The following is a 23,328-nucleotide window of genomic DNA, read 5'->3' on the forward strand; positions in this document are numbered from 1 at the left end:
TGAACAATCATCTGTACATAACATTCAGCTGTTATAAAATATAATTTAACAAGTTTTCAGAAATATCCAAACAGAAGACTTACAAACCTCAATATTCAAAACAATACATAAATATTCTGCATGTTCACCCAAGAATTTACAACACCCAAGTACAATATAGAATATGAAGTGGTAAGTGCATACATGATGTTTATCTCCCACTTCACCCCAGCACTCTTAAACATTTATTAAAAACAACTGACTTAACCTGAATCGAAACCAATTCCAGTAGAATTATGCTAGTAACAAACCCGTAAGACAGCAGTCTTAAGCTCTGGAAGTGAAAGATTTAGCAAGACATACACATTAAACTTTCAAATCTAAGAATGTAGTGTTACATATTGCAGTGTTTGAAGTTTGTTTTTTTTTAAAGCACAAGGTAAGGATACAGCACTAAGTTACACATCTAGAAGAGATTAACAGGAGAAGACAGTAAATCTGCACGCATGTTTGGGGACAATGTAAGCTGCATTTGCCACTGACATGACAAATCCAGGGTTACATTAACAAGGCAACAGCTTTGCCAGTGGGGTCAGCACTGTTTAAGTACCCTTTACCGTTACAGGCTTCAGCGGTCTTCCCCATTTAGCTGCTTTACATGTCCCCATGTACAATTTTCTTTTTGATGCAGCACTTGAAATGAGTCTGGCAACCATCTCTGCACACTGTTACATGTCCTGCAGTAAGAGACAGGGGGAACAGGCTTGTTCAGCTTGGGGAAGTGAAGGCTCCAGGGCATCTAGCAGCAGCCTGCCCATACCTATTAGGGGGCTACCAGGAAGACAGCCAGGCTCTTCCAAGAGAGAAAGGCCACAGGATGAAACAGAATAGGGCCAAACAGGATAGAAGGATATTTTTTTTCCCCCATTACAAGAGCAGTTAAACAGAGGAACAAGTTATCTGAGCTTGTGAAGGCTTTCTCCTCTTCAGCTTTTCAAGACTTGCCAGGTAAAGTCCTGATTAAGCTGGTCAGAGCTGACACTGCTTTGGGCAAGAGGCTAGGCTGGAAACTTCCTGGGGTCCCTTCCCACTTGAGCTAGCTTATGATTCTACTTCATCTTTTTGTGGCACGCTTCGTGGCCAAGCAGATAAATTACTGCATACAGGCATTAGGGTTTTAGGCACCTAAATATGAGAATTACTCTTTCAACTACACATGAACAAGATTTCTAAATGGATCTGCTCTTCCACAAGCCATATAATCAAGAGAAGAACAGAGATGATTGTCAGATATTATATCTTTTAACATTACTGGATGCAACATATATTATCTTTCATGCAATTTGACCAGAACTTGAAATAGACTAGAAGACCGTTTTATTTCTATAACATCTTAAATAAACGTTGGCTATAACAAGTATTAAGTTATAAACATAGTCCTTCTGCTTGCCTAAACTCATGGGTTTGAAAGCGTCATCAGATCTGTGAGACCTCCCTAGCTAAACCCTGCTATGTCCAAATACAGAATAGCAACACAGCATGCTGTCTGCTCTCTGCATGGCTAGAATTACTAGTGTTTTAGAAAGTTTAATGCTGAAATCATACAGGTCTCACTAGAAATTCTACTGCTTCAACAAAGCCAATGAGCATAACTTATAATTGTGATAAGAACACTGCTCCCTCATGTAATAATAAACTCATTCTACATTTCTAAAATTTAATTTAAAAATGACTACAATTGCACAACACATAAACAAACATATTTTCATCTTCTGGAGGCTGCTGGAAGTGTAATGAACTGCATACACCAGAACATAAACTTTGTTGAACTCTGCCATCCTGAGATTCATGTACTCAGACACTGTCTGATCCCACTTCAGTCACAGATAGGCTTATGAGGACTGACATTTTGTTCCTTCTAGTGATTTTCACATAGAGCCAGAGCAAATGAGTATTTGCCCATGTACAAGATTATTTTATTGGTCATAAGCACTGTTCTGAAATGTGTTAAATCACCACAATAATTTCAAAGCTACTTTATGTTTACAGACTGTATTTTTGGATGTGTAAAGCTTCTGTAAACATTTGATAGTAAATAAAGACAGAAAGCTTTAGCATGAGTAACATCAAAAGAAAAGCACCTACAGTTTTCCCTCCAGGCTGAGAAAAAGTACTACACAGTAAAAGGAGATTGTTATTATATAACATATATTTGCACTGCTATTAATGACACTTCCATTTACCAGTTCTCTCTGCTGACTTTTGTCAAAGGGAAGTCCCAACTTTGCAGACACTTCTGTGTAAGTATTAGTATTATGTGTGGGCTTGGTATTTTTAATTGCAACTACCCTCTCAGATTACAAACTCGGAACAGATACTTATTAATACTGGATTCATGTAGGTAGCTAAGATGCTGAAAGATGCTAAACAGTGGCCAAATCTGATCATTCAAAGAGGCTGAAAGATGACAGTGTAATACTGATTATCATTTTAACTTTCCTCTTAATGGTGTATGACCAGTGATGCAAAGGCAGGACTCTTAGCAGAGTCCAGGCTCACATGCAAGGACAGGAATAGTGACGGAGACCTCTGGTGGGAAGAAGGAGAGAAGCAATCTGGAAGTACAAAAGTCACCAGCTATTTCTCTGGAGGTGCTTGTTTTCTGAAGCAGCTCTTCCATCTGTAAACTTTACACTCATACATACACAGACAAAAAATAATCAGTAAATGGTCCACGTCACTTGCTTGATTTTGTTTGATATGACTAGCTGCTCTAAAACATCTCGGGAACGATCTACAAAAGAAAAAAGGAATTTCTTGTTATTTATTCAGAAAATATATTGATGGTTCGATCACAATTACACTTGATGTATAGCAGTAGTAATTTCAAACCATTCTGCTCTTTCTCCACTCAAGTAACTGTAAAGCATCACCAAACAGCCAAACATAAAAAATGTAGATTGGTATTGGGAGAGTAAAGTCTCTTTTTTCCTTTTAGAATTTAATGAATACACTCAAGTGTGATTAACTTCTGTGTCCTGCTTTTCTGCTGTGCTACATTTAGTAGGTTTCATAGAAGCAATACATCTTTCAGAGGGTTAAAGTAGAGGAAACTTCAGTTAGCTAGACAGCAAAACCACACAAGACAGCAAAGAAAGCATTTCTTATTCATATCTGCTTAAGTGGCTTACTCTTTGTACAAGTTTCAATAAATACACAACTGTTGCATTAATGTAAATTAAAATTTAAAACCAACCATTTCAATCACATAAGACTCAGGAAAAGAAAAACTATGGTTTTATTTCAACTTTCTTGAGCATATTTAACAGTGTGTAATGCCAATAGCTTAATCTTTTTATGACTTCATAGGACTTTGTTTTAGATTGTTTTGATACAAAATGTTTGATATGAAAGTAAAAAAATTAGTTTCATATAGAGTATTTATCAATCTATGACGTCTGTTGTCAGGCAAGAAAGAATGGGAAAGTATGTAACATATTTGGAAAACTAAGGATGGAAGAGAGAGCAGCCAGGAACCTTCAGAAAAAGCCATTCTGCACCTGGATCTGCAATTGATCAGTCTTTCCTAATAGCGCTGTAATGACACTATGTTAGTGACAAAAACGTGAGCACAGTCTAAGATAATAGTAAAGATATATTAGGTTGTAATTTTTAAATATGGTAAAATATTTTCCTGAAGTCTTCTCATCCACTTTGGGACCGCATCACCATGCTGAGAGGAAAAGAACAGCAACAGGAAAACTCCCTCTCTGGAGGCTGTCAGGTTTCAAAGCAAAAACTCTCATTTTGCTTTGAAAACTTCAGTGTGCATTTACTATGTTATCTAGCAAGTTATTAGATGTATTGCATAATTTGCAAAGCATAGTATGATTTCCCAGAGAATATACTGTTAGGAAGTCGTTACTCTTCCCACTCCCTGCATGATTTGACCCACCTGTTATTAGTGGACATCCATGGAAGAGAAAAATGTGTATCTTTGGACAACAAGTCAGGACTGCTTCCACAGCAACATCAGTCAGATTTACGCAGCGCTCCATGTGGATCTCCTATTATGAAGACAGTTTAAAAAAAAAACAAACACTATCAGAGAACCCTTAGTTTTGGAGGTAGAGCTTTCATCTGCCCAAACATCTTCTGAGATCCCCACCCAGAAGAAATTATGACCTCCTGTTCCTCAGTGCATTGAACCCTTATATGGTCCTGTAGAGACCAGGAGATGCTCAAGAAAATTATGACAGCTTTTCTATCAAGTGTCAAAACGAAAAACATAAAGCTGATTTTTCTCCACATATATCTCAATATATGTCAAATGTATATATCATTCAAGACAACTGAAAAAACTCTTCAATGAGATTCTACAGAGTTAGAGATTCATTAGTTTTCCTATGACACACATTCTCCTGCCAATTTCCTGCCCAGGAGAACAGATTCCAGACTGATTTCTGGGTTTTCCCAGAACAGGCACGATTCAGTCTCCACTGGAAAAAGTTCTATACAGTAAAAAGTTCCTAAAAGTGCTTCTTCTAAGGCTAGACACTCATTCCCTTTGTTATCATTCTCTCTCCTTTGAGAGAACGTTTTCTTCCAGCATCACATTTGCAGCAATCACTCTTTGGCAGTCTCCGTATCTGAAGTCATCCTCCTTTCTGGTAGTGTTTACCCGTATGGCTTTAAGAGGTTATTATCATTTTCTTGGTCTTGTTAAAATGGTTGTTCTTTAGACTACTTTATGGATTCCTAAAGACAACATTCAAGAAGAAATGCAAAAAAGGGAATATCAGAGATAATATTCTTTGTTAAGTCTATCTCCCTCTGTATCATGTCTATCCTAAAGGACTTTTAAAAATGTCATCGAGCAGGTACATCCCAGTCTTACATACAGGGAAGTTTTGTCAAGAGACAAAATGGCATGACTGATTTCAGAAGAACTAATGGAAAATTTCAAAGCCAGCATTATGGAACTGTATCATTATACAATAAGGGACAAGAAAGTGTATTTTTTGTACAAACACACTTGTAAGGGCTGTACAATTAGCCACTTTTTAACAAAGCCTCATTTAAGTTAGAAATCAAAGGTAGAACAATTGATGCAAGAATCCTTAGGCTCTAGCAGATGTAAACAATTTTATTAGACAAACTGAGAGTTTTCACATTATTAGTTCTATTTATGATCTCACTTTATGTCTCGATAGTAAACATGATAATCAGACGCTTTTCATTTTAAAATACTTTCTCTTCCAAAGTTCTGCTATGGTTTTAAACTAAAAGATGGGAGATTTAGACTAGATGTTAGGAGGAAATTCTTTCCTATGAGGGTGGTGAAGCACTGGCACAGGCTGCCCAGAGAGGCTGTGGCTGCCCCATCCCTGGAGGTGCTCAAGGCCAGGTTGGATGAGGCCCTGGGCAACCTGGGCTGGTGGGAGGTGTCCCTGCCCCTGGCAGAGGAGTTGCAACTAGATGATATTTAAGGTCCCTTCCAACCCAAGCCATTCGATGATTGATTGTATAAGATCTTTTACCTTCTTTACCTCAGCATTGCTTCTCTTTGCCAATCTGCCAAGTTACAGATTCATGGCAGTCCAGGGAATACTTCGGAATTTCTAGGAAAGGTGACTAAGATATGCAAACTTAATGCCAAAAGGCTTTAAGTTTGTCATGCAGCTGTCTTCTCCACTGGGAAGGTTTAAAGACCTTAATAGTCTGAGGGATTGTCTCAAACTCTTTAGCTCTATTTTCTATCATGTCTTCTCTCTCTCTCCTCCCTTCTGCATGCATTAGAAGTATTTTCCCCATCCCTGGAGTTCCTAGAAGCTTCTGGACTTATTTGTGCCCGCCACCTCAACCTTTTTTTAATACTTATAGATGAAGCATGTCTTATATAAGCTACCTAAGTTATTCTTTTTGATCTAGTACTGCTTCCACAGGCATCCATGCACACCACATCTGAAAGAAAACCTGTACGCTTTCAAAGAAATAGTAGCAACAGCAACATGAGCAGGAAATACCAGAGGCCACATTTCATAACTTGGCAATTTTAATGAAAAGTACAATGTGAACTGATTTTCTGTTGTTTGAAGAAAAAGGGCTTATACATAAGAATATAATTCTCTGTAAATTTTGTACAGTAGTATTACAGAAGTGTTAAGGGAATACTGACAGAGCAATTGCACTAATGTTGTTAGAAAATAATTAAAAACTCTAAAAACACCACCAGTTAAAATAAGCAAACTACATTTAGTAGAAGATAACTCATCTTGAAAAGAAACTGTGGTTATCAAAAAACTGATCTGAGGCAGTGGTATCAAAGAGACAGAAAATGAGTATTTAATTCATAATCAAAACCAGGGCAAGTGTGTACACAAAGGTTAAAACTGAATAACAAACTTACGTCAGAAGAAATAATAATAATAATAATGCTACTAATAGTAGAAATGCAAGTATTTGCTTTTTTAATTTCCTTGTTTGGTTAAATAGCTTACCTTTAAATTCTTTGAACACACTCCACTCACTAGTGCTATAACACCATCATCTGTTACCTAGAAAAAAGTGATTAACACAATGGATTAAAGCTCAATTTTTCAAACATGGCAATTTGGGAAACGTTTGTATATTAATTTATTCACTCCCTGAAGTCACTGGATACATTTAACATTACTATTTTCTTCCCAACTAAGTTTGTGGAGAAAATTATCCAAGTATGCTTTTTCTTGTCTATTAAGTACTCGCATTATACTGCCATGTGATCCACCCCAGCTTTTCTATTGGGATGTTTCCAACTGTGTAATTATTTTTTAGCTTCACTGGCTCATTTAACAGTGGGTGTACTACTATGGTCTGGCCATGACATTTTTATTTATAAGGCACTTCTGCTCTTCTGCTAGACCAATTTCCCTGCGGTTTTCATGACTGTTAGAAATGTTCTTGAAAGAAGTTCCTCCTTTAGGAAAACAAAAGTAATCACAGCAGCCTTTTATCTGCAGTCTTACTTTTACTCAACCTGAATCAAACCAGCTATTTAAGACAAAATTCCCTCAAACAAGCAGTCTTAAAGCACTCATCATACGCTTGCACTGAAAGGTTTATTGAAGTGATTGGCTACTGAAAGTCACAAAACGGCAATTACCTGCAAGAGAGAAGAGAAACACAACAGACTTTCTTTTCCTCGGAAAGAACAGTTTACATGTTCTCTTCCAAATTCATTAAACTTGCTCCCCATTTCCCACAAACCTTGTATTAGATGACTGGAATAACAGTCATCAAATATACATAGTGAGGCTTGGCCAAATTTGACAGCTAGAATCCAGAGAGCATGAGCTCCATTTCTGTTTAAGACTTCAGTACTTCCATTGCACAAATTGTCTCCCTGCCTACTGGCCACCTATTGCAAGTCTGCTGTACAGAACTGTAATAGCAGGGGTCAAACCAGTGCAAGTGGAGAATGAACAGGAACATCCTAGTGTGAAGGTACACAAAGGGCTGTAAGAATAGCAGGTATTGTCAGTAGCTTAGCAGGTCATCAAGGTGACAGCACATTTAGCTTCTCAAGACACCCACACCAGGGCACAACGCACAGTAAATGAGTAAATTCTAATAAATCCCATATGTGGGACAGAATGGAGAGACTAATCCCTGTCATTTCTTAAAGGCTATAAAATGGCACATCCAAAACCAGCACATCCTCACCAGCTTAAGAGCAACTTGAGTTAAGTGATGAAGCTTTGATAGCCTGTATCCCTTCTCCTCAACATCAAAACAAACCTTGACCACACTTAGTGGTTGGTGCCTGAACACTGGACAGATCATCTGAATGCTCTCTTGATGACTTTGAGTATATGGTTATGACAGCATGAGGGCATCAAACCACTTCTCATTAAAAACAAAGTCCCCTCACTTCCCTGTAAAGGGAATTAAGCAGTGCTCTACTACTCCTGCGGCGTTGCAGTACTGATTCCTACACTATGACAGCATCCAGCTGAATTGTCTGCAATCCTACAACTACCCATCCTCATCCCATACTGAGGATAAACCACTTACAGTTAGTATCAAGCCACAAATACATCAGCTTCTTGGTACAGACCAGTTGTCACCAACCTCCTGCACAACTAACAATGGCTTACATATTCAGGTACCAGCAGTTAAGAATATAAGCAACCCAGTTGTGTTCTATATGAGAAATGTCTGGACAGGTAAAATAGCTAGCCAGCAACATTCCTGCTTTTGCCAACACATTTTGCAGAGAATTAAACAATCTTGCACAGAATTGTAGTTTGCACAGCACCTTCAGGTAAGATTCTTTCTGCAATTGTTTGCCATATACTGAATCAATGAACTTTACAGAGGAAATGTACTGCTTAATTAGCGCAGGGATTGGGCTTTTGAGCCTGTATTCCTACCTGTTAACACTTCTGGGATTTGGAGCAGAGTAGGAGTACAGTGGAAGGCACAAGGCTTGTGTAAAAACCCTAACTCATCAGAATGGTAACAAGCACACTTACACATAAGCATAAACAGATTCTTTATGCAGTCCCAGGCTAGAGTAGCAGAATTCTTCAGGCCAAGCTTCCATTTATACCTTGTTCATATGCAGGGGATACAGAGCTACACCTCCTCCTAAATTCAATCTTTCCCTTGCCTTTCCCACCCTATGTCGTGTTATTTTTGTACCAGTCCTTGTAACTTCTGCTTATTGTGTTTCATCTCTCTGCAGTCATCAGACAACTACTTTTAGGAATAGTTACACCACTCTGTGGCATTTGGCCCCTTTGTAGTCTAGCTTACATCTGTTTCCTTAAGCTTGTAGTGAGTTGTGCCCTTCTTTGACTGCTCATTTACTTCCAACTTTCTCACTGCTTTACTGTTTCACGCAGGTTTGCCAGTTCCACTTATTTTTACTGTTCCTTCTGGCACTCAAACACAAGAATATGGTGAGGTCTTGGAATTTCTACAGGCATGAGTCACCCAGGTTCTCCCCCTCAGGCTGCTTATCTGTAACAAGCAATATCACAGGGAAATATTTTAAGCTTACTTCATCGATATTTGTTTCACATATTTCAGTAAAATGAAATTCAGTATTATAGTGTTTTATCACTGATGATCAGGAAGGAACAAAAGATGCTGAAACATCTAGTTATTCAAGAACCTTTCATCTCAAGTAAAACATATACTGGGAAACTTCTCTATTTCATGTAAAGGAACTGAGGAGGTAGGAAAGGGAACAAAAGCCATCAAATAAGTTTGAAGAGAGTTAAATGATACTAATAAATATTACCAATGAATAGGAAAAAAAAGACTTTTGATGTCCTACCTCTGGAAAAACTTAAAGGAGAAGAATAGCCTCTAAAATATGAACCTGTTCCGTATTTTCCAAATCTGCACTTCATTAGGAATGCTCCATGTATGACTCACATTCAAGTAATCACTCACTACCACAGCCAACTGCACGCTACACTCCATTATCTCAACAATTCCTTTCATCCACTTCATTATCTGACGATAATTATAAAGCCCGTATTAGTATTGCTGTTGCAGCTGATTCCTTCCTTCTCATGCTAAATACTAACTGCTGTTAAATCCTCTTATCTGTCCTTTCCAACATTTTTAATGTCATTCTTTCCCTGTTGACTCCATAACATAACTCTGACAAGCCATTCAGAAAGCAGAGTTGCTCCTGAGCCAGAACTAGTTATGGAGTCTTTACTCCTACTCCGGGGTTATATTACTCAATATTCTACATTATTATTATTATTCAGGTCAGTTTGTCTTACCTAAAAGATGATGATAATTTTTCCAAGGTTTTACTTTCTTTTTAAGAAGTATTTTATAATTTGAACACAATGATTGTAATAAATAAAGACACAGAAGAAAAGTCTCCAGTATGCAGTGGATTCTAATAAAACATACGTATGGTTAGCTCACATTATATACTGTAATACCGAAAGGTGGTATTTTTCTGGTTACTGACATGCAAAATGCATCTGTCTTTTTCTTTAAGAGGAGGAAAGTGGAAACGAACTGTGGTCTTAAACCTTCTTAGGAATAGATCTAAAAAGATCCTGTTTCAAGTTTACCATAAATAAATAAAAAAAACAAAAGTTAACCAGCCAACCGTCCCCATAGTTACCTGAGTAGATGAGAAATCCACACTGTGTAGAAACTTGCAGTTTTCTCCTAGTGCCTGCAGAGAAGCGTCCATGATGCCTGAGCAGCTGCCCAAATTCACTATTTGTAAGAACTGGCAGTTGAGTGCAAGAGCGAGAACTCCACTGTCAGTTATGTCGCAGCACCTTTTGAAAGACGCTTCACGCAGGTAGGGACAGGATAAGGCCAGAGCTATGATACCTATCAAAGGAATAGCAATTTAAAGAATTAGTCTTTTTAAATTTTTTTTATTTTTTTTTAAAGCATAATTACCTTGCTGAAATCAATGTACTGTCCTCTGGTCACTGACTGCTCAACTTTCATCTCATGCCATGCCAGCAAAATTCCGTACAAGGAGAAAGAAAATAATACCAAACATAAGTGGAGACCTGCTAAGTGGCACTGCAGAAGAATGCCAAAGCTGATGGAGATTTCTAAATGCTGAATTCCCTTGCATAGTGCAGAAGGATGCCTGAGGGATGTTATTTATATACAGGAAGTATTATCTCAGCGAGCACATGAAAAAAAGCCACAGGTTTGAGATGCCTCTGGAAATGATGGTGCAGTTGCATCATAGTTCTGATGATACGGCAGGTCTTTCGAGGAACAACGTCCCTGCATACAACCGAAGTATTTCAGTCACCTGGTCAGTATGGTTCCACAGGCAGTAGGTCCAACATGATGAATGGAAGCATGTGATCATAAAGGCAAGTCACAGAAAGGCTAGAAGACGGGGAAAAAATCAAGTTAAAGAACATTATGCTGTGCTGGAAAATGAGCACATGAAGCTTGCAGAAACAGGAGATCGAGTAGCATGTTGGGACAGCTAGGATGGTGGTGGAGTAAACTGCTTTAGAAGAGAAAGGAGACAATAGGATGGGTTGAGATTAGGAAAACTGAGGAAGAACAAGAAAGTAGAATAAACTGTAAAAAAAAAAAAAAAAAAAGGATAATTTTATAGATGAAGCAGAAAAAAAGGATAGATATTTTTGGACTTTTTCTGAAATATTTTGGCAGGTCTATGTGCATGGAAAGTCCTTGATAAGAAGTACTAAAAATATGGCATATGGCCACGAGAGCAAATCCAGAACACGATATGATATACAGTCTGTAACGAGGTAAGAAACTAAGACGCAGAGAAGAAAACAACTAAGATGCTAAGAAGAAAACAACTCTTACAGGTAGGAGGGAAAAAATCACTGGTCAAGCTGGGATGAACATAACTACTAAATCCTTACTGGGAAAAATCACAGACAACTACGCCAGACTGGTGGCAGACACAGAAAGGTGCACAGACTCAGGGGAACTGAGGTGATACTCTGCTGGCTCCTGAAGGACTCTACTTTCTGGAAGGTCTGGACGCTGGGACACATTCATCAGTAAAGTGTTTTAACTTAAACGGAATCTGCTTGAATAACTGGGGGCGCTGCATCAGACAAAAAAAAAAAAACAGAACTGTGCACTGTAGAGTGACTGCCCCACAGGGCACAGCACAACAGCACCTGAGCTGAGCGAGCAGAGCAGACTGATGGTAGTACTTCGTCTCACTGACAGTCCAGCAAGCATTAGGCAGAAAAAGCAAGGTAACAGGTCATGTCCAAGGCGATTTTAAGAAATCCAAACAATAGTTGAGAAGCAGGACAGGAACCATGTACACCTACGGCAGAGCTCTGGCCAGGACTGAGGGCCCATGGGCAGCTGGTTGTTGCAGCTGAGACTGGGCATGGCCACTAAGGTCTGTTGGTGCCCTCAGGAGCCTGAGGGCTGGCAACACACAGAACATTTACACAGAAGTGTCAGGAGGTAGCCAACAACATAAAAATACATGAAATACAGATGCAATTCATGAAAGGAATTTATTTCAGAGATCATGGAAACATGATGATTCCAGCTCTACAAAAAAATTACCTAATTTCTGGATAGAAATTAAAGTTGAACACGATTAAGATATTTTACTGCATAACTTTAAAAAAAGGCGGATGAAATAGTATTTGAGTCAGAATTACTTTGCAGAGAATGGTAGAAAAGACAGTAAGGGGAGATGAATTTAGATAGAGAAACAAGAACTAGTGAATACTATATTAAAAGAAACATGCTCCACATGCAACCTACAGAGCAAATGTTTGCTAGTAACGACAGTGCTCAGATATTCATGGATGTGGTAGACAGGTTTCTTAAGAAAAAAAAGTTACCAAATTATTAAGAGGTAACACTTTAAACTGTTTGCATGCACATTTGAATAAGAATTGTTTCAGCTTAAATTAAAATCTTTGTAACTCTGATTTGCAGTTAAGAAAGAGCTCAGTTTGTAAGCAGGAAAGTTGGTAAAGTTGAATGGACTAGAAGCTTGTGAATAAAGAACTAGTCTTCCCAGTATTATTTACAAAGTAATCAGGAATCTCCAAATAGAGGAAAAACACACACAAAGAGCTCTATGCTTAGCTGGTACCTTAAGAAATTTACTAGGTAGCAGCAGACAGATGAAAGCATGGTTGGAAGACCATCACAAACTATATCTTCATGGTCAAAAAGCATTAACAATGAGGTGACATTAAATTCAGTCAACAAAATTAACTAAAAAAAAAAGTTTAACCTAATATTTAAGTAGAAAGATAAGCATATCAGCATGCAGTGGTAAGAAAATACAGACAAGGCTGATCTAAAGCAAGGAATATATTAACTCAAAAATAAATTAATACTTTGCTTCTATTTTCAATAAGGTTCAGTTAATGATGGAACAAAAGAGTAAGTATAATGAAAAGACAGAACTAAACTTGTGGGAAATAAAACTCAGCAAACTGTATTCTTTCAAGCCAATAGCTCCTGACACAACTTCAGACTGAAATCCCAAATCTTAAAGCAAGTTCAGTCTTTCACGTCAGGGGAGATGCTGTAAGCTTGCTTACTAAAGAACAAATATATTTAATTAACGTGGGGGAAAAAAGTAATCTAGGAATTCACAAGCCTGAAACTTCAACCCCAGTGGTACTGGAAGGGCTCTGGAACAAATTTTGAGGAAGGAATAATTAAGATGAAGCGGCAAATATGATCCAAAGCACATAGTTTTTATCAGAAAACCAGAGTTGCAGTAACCTGATAGCTCTCTTTTGTAAAATAATCCGTGCTCGAGGCCTATAATTTACACAGTTGAAGGTACTTTTAATTAGTATTGGTGTGACATTGGGGAGTTCTTAAAGCAATATTTACCCTAGACGTTTCTGCAATTTTCTCCAATCTAACAAGAAAAATAAAACAGAAACAGGATCCCACTTATCTGGCAGAGATAACATACCTTCTGAAGTGATTCCCAATCTGTTTTCTTTGCAAGAATTTAAGTTGATTTTTTTCAATTGCTTGCAGTTATAAAGCTGCAACAATGCGTTATCTGAAATATCACAGTCTCGGAGGTCTAGGGACTCCACAGCAGGATGCAGTACCTGGAACAGAAACCTACCATTTCAGTCAAATTCTGCTGTGTCATACACCATGCATATTTTAAAGCTGAAATAGCTGTACTGTTAGACATCACACAGAACTCTTAAAATACTCACTAGAGCATGGGGTTACCAGTCCTGACAACTAAATCTCTAGAGAAAATATGCTACATTTGCCACAACAGTATGAATGTTCAGCTTGTGATCACATCTAGAGTAGGGACCCACTAACACAACTATTTAAGCAGCGTTAAGTACTATTCTGATGGTACAATTGTTAACATTGGTACTTCAGCCAGCACAGATACGTTTACCAAAGATAATATCCTCAGACTTACTAGCAGAACTCTGATGGCAGAAAACTGAAGTGTAAATACTAATTGCAATCAAATCTTAAATCTGCCTAAGAGATAAGGGCAAGCTTCAAAGCTATTTTACTCCAGAGTATTTTTCTCAACTACACACACACTCTTTCTTATAAACAAGCAAACTCGTTACGATACCATGAGGATGTTTCAAATACTCATAAAATAGGCTCTTCAAATCCCACAAGACCACAGGTCTTCTTCTCTTCCCCAAGAGTGCATTTATAGAGCTTACACCTGAAGTGATGGAAGCCTTCAGATTTTAGTAATAGCCACATATCTTACCTTTAATTTCAGTTTTGAGGATTCTCACTATTTTTTTATTACATAATATTAACAGCCCCCCTTTTCCATGCCACGTGTCACCGTGCAAACAGTCTGTATCTTTTCTGACCTAAAGGTAAATGTTAGGTCAAGTTTTGACATCACCTTGTGTTACTCCCTTCAGCTTGTCATTCCCTTCCTTATCTCACAAAGATAAAAGCATATGGTAAATCTCCATATGCAAGGAAAGGTAAGAGCACAGCTGACTAGCTTGCTAAAGGCCTACTCCTTTCTCAGCTTCACCATTCTGAACAGATACTACAAAGATATTATAAGGAATACTGCTCTTCTGTTGTACAAATATACAAGGTGCTAAAGTCAAGCAAGCCTGCTGAAAAAAGCAAAAAACTTTCAGTACACTGTAATTGCAAAATGAAAGGCAGACATAAGGGAGGGTTGACAACTTTTTTCCTCAAATGCCAGAAGCCCCAAACATGTTTCTTTATGCCATAAAACCTCCCACATATCCCATAATAGGCTTCTGAGTAGTTTTCACAAGAGTAACAATTCCTATCTCATTCATTTTTCTGGATTTGTATTTAATGAACAAATACAGCCAAAACCAGAAAAGACGTGCTTGAAGCCTAAGTGATCCCAAAAATTTATTCAAGGTACTTTCTCTGACTGTTGGCTTTCTTTCACAGTTCCAAATTGCCTAAGACACAATAAAAGTAAGCAAACCACTGGTTCTCATGTGAGAAATCTTGTAAGAGATTAAGACTGCAAAAGGGGAAAAAGAACCATTAGATCAATTCTAAATTCTAAATGAAAAGCAACATTACTCTAACATCGTCTTTTTAGAGTAGCTAGAGTATGAGTTTCCCTATCCAATGATTTTTCACATGTTCAGTTATTACTTAAAGGTTTGCTTACTTTTGTTATGCACAGATTCATATTCATTGAACACATATACTAAAATCTAATTTGTCCCAAAGAGGTGGAATTAAGATAGAGTTAAGGATTGCTTTGATGCACAGGAGATTAAAGTACAGACACTTCTCGTGGACAAATGCTGAAGTGTTTTATGTATCTTTATGGTAAAATTGAGCTGTAATAAGGAGTTTAAGCATACACGCCATGGAAAGCTGCTGCAAGCAAAAAGCAGAGTGAAGAAAAAAAAGATGATAGCACCAAACTGTGCAAGAGCAGCAAGGTAAGAGATGAACAGAACCTTATAAATAAGTGCAGGCGAACAGAATTTCAACTGCAAGAAGTTTAAACCTTAAATAAAATGCTGGACAACACAAAAGAAAGGATGCATGTAAAGGAAATGAGACAACATAGCTTGGAAAAATCCAAGAGAACAGATCTATCCATAATACTGTGGAAATTATAAAACAAAAGTGCAGGAGAAAAGCAGTAGCAGAAACAGAACATTCCTTATCCATATGGAGGCCAAATTGTGACGTTGCAAATGTACAGAACATGAAATGCCTAGGTTATGTATGATGCAAGCAAGGAACAGTAAGAGCTAAACATAGGGTGGTTTTGCTACACTGAACAAGAACAATATCTGCAAGATGAAAGAACAGGAAAGCTGAAGAACAAAACAGTGTGGAAAAACAGTAGGAAATCAGAATCATAAAGGTGGCTAGCATTTAAAGAAGAGTCCAAATGAGAAAAATAAACCTGGAAACTGTTAGGAAAGAAGGCTAGTATATGCCGTGTTCAAGAAAAGTTATTACAGGTAAGGAGAGGAGAGAATTGCAGGAAACTGCAGGAACAGAGAAAGGAAAAACATATGAGAAAAAGAACCAAAATAGAATATCCAAGTAGCAGATGGAAAATAGGGTTCCTAGAGAAGGCAGTGATCAACAGCTAAATGAAGACAAAGACAGATGAGATTTTGCAGAGCCAGACAAAAAAAAAAAAAAAGTAACTTAAGATATCCTCAGTCTGGGAAATAACTGGATGGTTTAACTTTTTTTGTGTATGTATACACAGTCATATGGTTATAATTATACGCATATCTTAGGATGCTTAGAAAGGAAAACTTGCTAAAAATGTAGCCACAATCAAATTTTGTCAACACAAACTTGACAAAATATGATAAAGAATGCAATGACTCTGTTGAAGAACTTGCTTTTCCCCCCCCCCCCCCCCCCCCCAATTAAAAATGGTGCATCCTAAAGATACAATGTTTTGTTGCAAGTTTTCCCACACTACTTAAGATTCTGTCCAATCTCGGTTTCACTATTTTGACTCTGAGAAACTGATACTGTTTGCTGCTTACAGGTTACGGGTAAATGCAGGAATGAACAGGGAGTTGTTCATTTCCTTTTTCACCAAGGTCAACCTTTAGCTCGCCTCATTTCTCACAACTCCCTATGAAACTAAACGAGATAACAAGACAGATACCACAACAGATGTGTCCCTCAATTTACAGCTGAAGAAAAGTCATTAACTAGTTTCATTTTGAAACACTGACAGACATCAGTGAGCAAAAGGAATGAGAGAATGTGAACCATTTATTTCTAGCCCTAGCACAATTTTATTTCAAAGAATCAAGATTTAAATAAATTATATTGAGATCACGTGCTTAATGTCAAGAACGTAACAGAACCCTAACAACTTCCTGAAATCCTTTAATTATAAAATTACGCACTGGCTTTTTGAAACATACTATTCTCAATAACAAACTGGTTTACAACAGTCTAGTTTCTAGTACTAAACAGGGGTGACGTAAGTTTGCTGATTACACAGAAGTCAGTTACCTCTTACTGGAGGGTGGGAGAACGTTTTGCATTTACTTGTCACTAAAATCATTATTTCTAATACAGAACTATTAGCATTACAGGGTGTAGGAAAAAGGAACAGAAAAGGTGAAGATATGGACAGTGTAAGGAGCCCTGAATTTATCCATTGCCTCACATAAAGAATTGTATTTAGTTTATCCTCATGTATTTACTACCAGACTACAGTTCTGAATGGATTCTTACCTCGACGATATTTGAATCTGTTATTTGCCCTTGCATGCTCATTAATTTAATTAGTTTATCTTTTATGTTGGGTGGCAACGGCTTGATATCTGCAATGTATCTGGAAACGTTCTTTGTCAAACACTGAATGCACCTGAAATAAAGGAAAGATACAGTACAGTCAGACAAGGCATTACATATTATAGCAATCAAGCCTTAATATGTCGAATTTTGCATCCAACTGTGCTGCTTCCAAACCTTATCAGGTCGAGCTGTTCCCTGCTACCACCAATTCAGTTATTGCCCTTTTGGGTCAAGCAGCTCGTCCTTCCACCCAAGTGCTCCGCTCCCAAACAACTGCAGGCAAAATTCAGCCTCATTCGCTTCCCTCACCAACAATGCTCACCAAAACGAGTTTGCTGGTAGCACATTTGTGAGCCCTAAGAAAAGTCCTTTCACCAGGTGAACCTCCAGAGAGGGGGCAATAAAAGCTTTAGTTCATAGAGCTGCTTCCAGGGAAGGGACATCTTTCACCTCAGTTACAAAAGCAAAGATTAAGGAGATTACATTCTCAGCTGTAATATTTTGTTCACCCTAGTTCACAGTAATCTCTTAACATGAATGGTGCTGTGTAGCCCAATGCTTAACCCTTCTAACCTTCTGCTTAAAACTAAATCTGACAGCAGAGGACTGGAAACTGTCACCTGAGGCATGCATTTTTCAGTCTTCGTAGGGGCCAGAAAGTTACAGATCAACGAGCCTGTGGTCTACAAAGTGGGTTAGTCAGATAAAAACCTAGTGGGCACACAGAAAATATAATGTATAGGGGAAAATGAATCCACAAGGAGTTTTACAAGGCATTCAAAAAGCCTCAGCAACATTTCTTTAAGAAACTAAGCTGCCCTGGGATGAGAAGGAAGGTTCTTGCACAGAGGAACAGCTGGTTGAAATCCTATTGCAATCAGAAAGATTAGTTGGTTTGACTCAGTACAGCCTCTTTTTTTTTGGCCTCTTTCCCCCTCCTCCAATATGCTTGTTCTTCAGAATGATTTATCAACCTGAATCATGCTCACCAGGCTAAAGATTTTGAACAAAAAGTAACAATACACACTCCTCCATCTGCACTTTCTGTACCCATGACATCCTGCTCTGCCTGCACTTTTTGCACTCAAGGGCCCCAACTATTTCTCTGTTCTGAGCAATCATATGGCCCCTGGCCATATACCAAAACTTACACAAAGTTTCCACCAGGACATACTGCTCCATCAGACATTGCAAACTAATCTCAAAGACACACAGGGCTGAAGCACTTACCTGAAACAGAAAGACTGAATAGAAAAATGTTTTAACTGGCCTACTAGCTCTGCAGAATGCTGGATAATGCTTTAAGATTCGGTTTGAAATCCTCTACTGCCCCTAGAACTTTATCTGCGTGAATGCAAAAGGGATCGTTTCAGTCACTATACAATATTAAGAGACTCCATCTGGAACAGAGCTTTTTGGAGAAAACATGGAGAACTTCACTTAGGCGTAATAAAACAGAGCCCAGTATTATCCAGATATGCATGGAACAGCACCTATGTGGCACATCTGAAATAATGATTTTCAAGGTCCGATACACAGAGGTGTAATCTCTTACACAACACTGAGTACTACAGAGGGACACCAATCACACAATCCTGTCTTTTTAAGACTCCTAAGGCACTGTCATGTATCATAGGATACATAAAATGGTAGTGTCCCAAGTTCTGGGACTGCAAATGACAATCACAGGCTCACTGAAACACCGGAGACAATCCCGGGAAGAGCTTATGAATGCTTCTAAGCACTTAGAACCATCACCACTCACTTGTATGCTCCAAAACAACTGCTAGTCCTTAGAGAAGCAATCACAGCTCTCTGAAGGAAGAGTTTATTTTCAAAACCAAAGTCCCTAGGTAAGTGAGGAACATAAACTAGCATGAATCTAACCAACATCCAGAGAGAAAGGGAAAGGTAACATTTTGACTTGGTAGTGCCAAGACTTTAAAAAGCATTACAGGAGAGCAAAATGAAAATTGAGGAAGGCCAGCACCCCACCATGCCCTGTTGCTTCGAAACATTAGTCCACATAAGCAATGGTGTGCTTTGAATTGACAGTTCTGTTATCTACTGATGATAGATACCTGAATTAAATTCCCTACCCTGACTTTTATTTTTAAATCCAATGCACAAATTTTGAAAGGAAACATTACTGCCCTACAAACTGTTCTGCGTTTGTAGAATGAGCACTTTCCTATTAACCCCCCCTTACTTGGAGCAATGTGGAGCAGCTCCTGTAACTGCACAGAAACTCTCTCAGCCTGGGCTTTGTCACCTGGGTGCAAGCAGCAACAACAAAGATCGGTAAGTAAATAGTATAACATATTCACCTGGCAGACAGACTGTTCCCAGTCTGAATTAAAAGTAAAACCAAAAACCATTGATCCTGTTTTCCATGGGCAAGGAGAACTGAGCAGTGCATTACTCCTGCAATGACCCCATAAAAGGCAACTTGTGTACAAAGTGTCAAAAACATATTTTTCCAAAAACGTCAAGGGGTGCAAAACAGAAAAGGTCCATGAACTTTAAACTTACCGGGGTAAATGTGTATTTCCAATATATAAAACAGAAATTCAATCTTTATAGCTAATTATTCTACAAACAGTTTAGCTTACATCAAGGTACACCTTACACTAAGTTATATCATACGGAAAAGAATAGCAGAATTGATGACAGAAGTGGGATGCATCAGAAGAAACAAACCAGGAGAATGGACACTAAAATAGATGACAAAATAGATGTATCTGTCCTGCACTGTTTTGGATCAGGTAATTTATATACGTAGCAAGACCATAAAGCAAGCTTTATTCTGAAACTGAAGCTCTGCTCCTGCACTCAGTTTTCATTCACGCAGCTGTACCCAGCTGCAACTGTTCCGATACCTTCCTTCAGGTCTTAATCTTCAAAACCCCTGACAGGTTGGGCAAAGCACTAACCTGCAATAGGCTGGCCACCTGCTACTGACATCTGTTACACAGGAGCTATCTACAAATGACACAGGGAAACAGTCACATCTGAGCAGTACTTAACTTCATGTGCAGAGCACTTCTTTATCACGCAGTGACAATCTTAATTAAAACACCTTTAAATCTGTTGTTTGATCTGCATTGCTCTGAGGCTCGTTTTTGATTGTAGAAACTCTCTTGGTTCTGAGTTCATGTCTGGGCATTAACAAGTCATCTCTTAACACCTGCCAGGGCTCTGAGAGCCTTGTAACATCCTCCTAGAAGTATGAGAACCAGAGCTGTTATCTGCCCCAGCTGCCTTCACTTCTCTTGTAAGCGTTGTTGCTGCCAGGCATCCTCCCTCCTTGCCAGGCCCTGAAACTCCTACGCTGTCAGTTTTCAGCCAAGCATAACCACGTACACCGACCACAATTTTGGTTCACATCAATGTGCCGGCCTTTAGACTGCATCGGCTAGGAGCGCACATGTTAGCCGGGCATTTCTCACCTTGGGAACAGTAACTCCAAAAAGCAGAAGCTACTATAGAAGCTACTATAACTTGAGGGGCAAGAAAAAAGTTTCTAAGTATTTCCCCTTGTGCAAGTGAGCTCTGGAGTCCTAAATGCTCTTTTGGGGTGGGTGGAATAGGGCAGCAAGCAGCAGGTACCAAGAATCAGAAGAAACACCTGTGTAAGTGCACTTTCAGGTTTGGAGATGTTAACAATAATGCCCTTATTGAAAGGACTACCACACACAGGTCTGTTTCAGTTCTTCGTTTCTGCTAGTTAAAACAACAAGCTTAAAGGTTAGCCTTAAAGCAAGAAGCTTAAAGTGAAGATAGCCATCACCTCATTAGTGTAAGACACTAAACAATACACTAAAATTAATTACATTTTTAAAAACAAATCTGTGTATTAGTTTCAAGTACTGATCTTACTGGTATAATAGTTGTAATATTAATAGAGGAAATTGCTACAGCACTACTAATAAAGGAGCATAAAAAAAGGTTAGTATCCAGTCAGAAGTAGAAATCGTTGAGAGTATCAAGCTTCACAGTACCTGTAAAGAGAAATTACTAGGTCTAAGGTACAAAGCTAATCACGAGAACATAAGCATGTAATGTAATACATTATACAAAGAATAAGGAACAAGAGAACTGTGGCTGTTCAAGCTTTGAAACAAGTAAGATAACTGATTTTTATCAGCAGATCAGCTATTATTACACATCACTCAAACAGAATGTGAAGTCCAAACAGCAGGTGAAAAGTCTAACCCCAGCCCTCTTGTCCATCCAACCTTTAACTGTGCCTTCCTCATGCTGACTCTAAAACCCACAGTTGCACAGCAAGCTGTTCAGCAACTGATCTGAACGAAAATCCGACTCAATGCAACATTCCTTTACTTATCAGCAGATACAATGAATAGCTGCTTGCTTCTTAGAAAATCTTATCAAAGCTCAAAAGACCACAACAACTGTGAACCTCACCACTGATGTGGTCTGTGCAGCATGCTGATCAATGTGAAGGGGCTTGTCTGACACTGTGACAGCAGCCAGTGTTCCCAGCACCTCACAGCTTGTAGGGTTACTATCTTGTCTTCTACTACTTTAAACAATAAACCAGTTAACTAGACTTGAGTGTCCACACCTACTGAGATCTCAAAAGAACCGGCACCTCCTTGGTGCAAAACAGCACCCTACCTTTGGCTAGGGTGAGTCAAATAACCTTCCTGAGTCTTTCTACTGAGCTGTGTGTGCACCTACCATGCTAACAGCCCTTTTCTTGTGATGGCTGTCAATTGAGTTGCATAAAAGAATGGGCAAGCAGTCCTTTGTCACAAAGTGCACATCTGGTATGTGCTAAACACATACTTATCATACTACATGTACATTTTAGCCACAGAGTAAACGAACAATTTCTGGAAAGCTAGAGTCATCCAGATGGAAGCACACTGTGACCGTATATTGTAGTACATAGAAATAATTGCATCTAAAAAGAAAATACAAGCTTAATTTTTGTGTCCCTTGTGCATGTTAAGGGACTAACCCAGCTGCATTTGAATAGGGACCTGCAATTTTAGACTGACTACTTACTTCAAATTTGCAGAAAATACTCCAAAACCAATGTACATATATGGAAATCGAGCTATGTCAAACCTCCAATTACTTTTAACTGTCTCTTGCCACTGAGTTTGAAGTTCAACTTGAGTGAAAAGCATATTAATTGCATTCTTATTTAAAAAAATGGCAGATGTTTTCAGAGTGCATTACTGATTTGAAACATAAAGAATGAACCATTTATGTTATGTTTTCACTATTGTTGCACCCTGCATGATACCATAAATCATTTACTGGCTATACCAGGGCAATTATAATCTTATCTCCAGTGTCCTTAAAGAAGAGTAAGTCTCTCATTTACTATCTATTTGCTTCATCTGTCAAACCAAGCATTTGAGCCCCATCCTTTCTCTAACTCCCTCCTCAACACCAAGGAGCCTGATGGAACAAAAACCCAAAGCAAACCACCGTGCAGGGGTCTCAGCAGAGCGCAGGGGTGCTCTGCCAGCCCTCCACACACAGACTTGTGTAGGACCATCCTGCCTGTCACCTCTTCCTCACCTCCTGCCAGTCACCCTCCCTGCCCACCTCCCAGCCCCCAGAGCCTTGCCAAGAGCCCTGTCACCCCTTTATCTCCACGCCCGCCCCGAGGGAGGGCAGCGGCCAGAGGACCGGTCCTCGTCCCGCCGGCCTCCCCCGGCACTCACAGGTCCAGGAGGAGCTGGACGTCCCCGCCGGCACCGTCCCAGCCGCCGCTGAGGCGGCTCATGGCGGCGGCGGGGCACGGGGAGCCGCGGCGGCCCAGCGGCTCCGGGGAACGGTGCCGAAATGGCGGCGGCTGCCTGGGGGAGGCGGGCATGATGGGAGATGTAGTCCCGCTGCGGGCGGCTCGGCTTCGCCACACGGAGCCGGCTGAGAGACTGTGAAAACCCCCAAACAGCGAGGGGAGCGTTTAATTTTTAAGCACGCAGTGTTTTCCCCAGCCTACATGAAGTATGGGGGACCTTGGGTAGGTTAGAAGGCTTTGGGCGAGGTGTCACAGCTTTTGTAACCGCGTTCTTTACAAAC

At 39.2% G+C, this 23,328-nt stretch overlaps 1 protein-coding gene across 1 annotated transcript; it reads right to left on the bottom strand.

Moving 5' to 3' along the window:
• AMN1 (antagonist of mitotic exit network 1 homolog) lies at positions 1–23,089 on the bottom strand. Its single transcript, XM_084282799.1, has 7 exons — positions 22,968–23,089; positions 17,200–17,332; positions 13,430–13,574; positions 10,121–10,338; positions 6,480–6,536; positions 3,935–4,046; positions 1–2,773 (listed from the first exon to the last, which is right to left on the bottom strand). The coding sequence occupies exons 1-7, from the start codon at positions 23,027–23,029 to the stop codon at positions 2,700–2,702; spliced, it is 801 nt and encodes a 266-aa protein (XP_084138925.1). The 5' UTR covers positions 23,030–23,089; the 3' UTR covers positions 1–2,699.
• Positions 23,090–23,328: the final 239 nt, after the last annotated feature.

Source organism: Netta rufina, assembly GCF_964035555.1.
Source record: "Netta rufina genome assembly, chromosome: 1".
NCBI classification, from domain to species: Eukaryota; Metazoa; Chordata; class Aves; order Anseriformes; family Anatidae; genus Netta; species Netta rufina.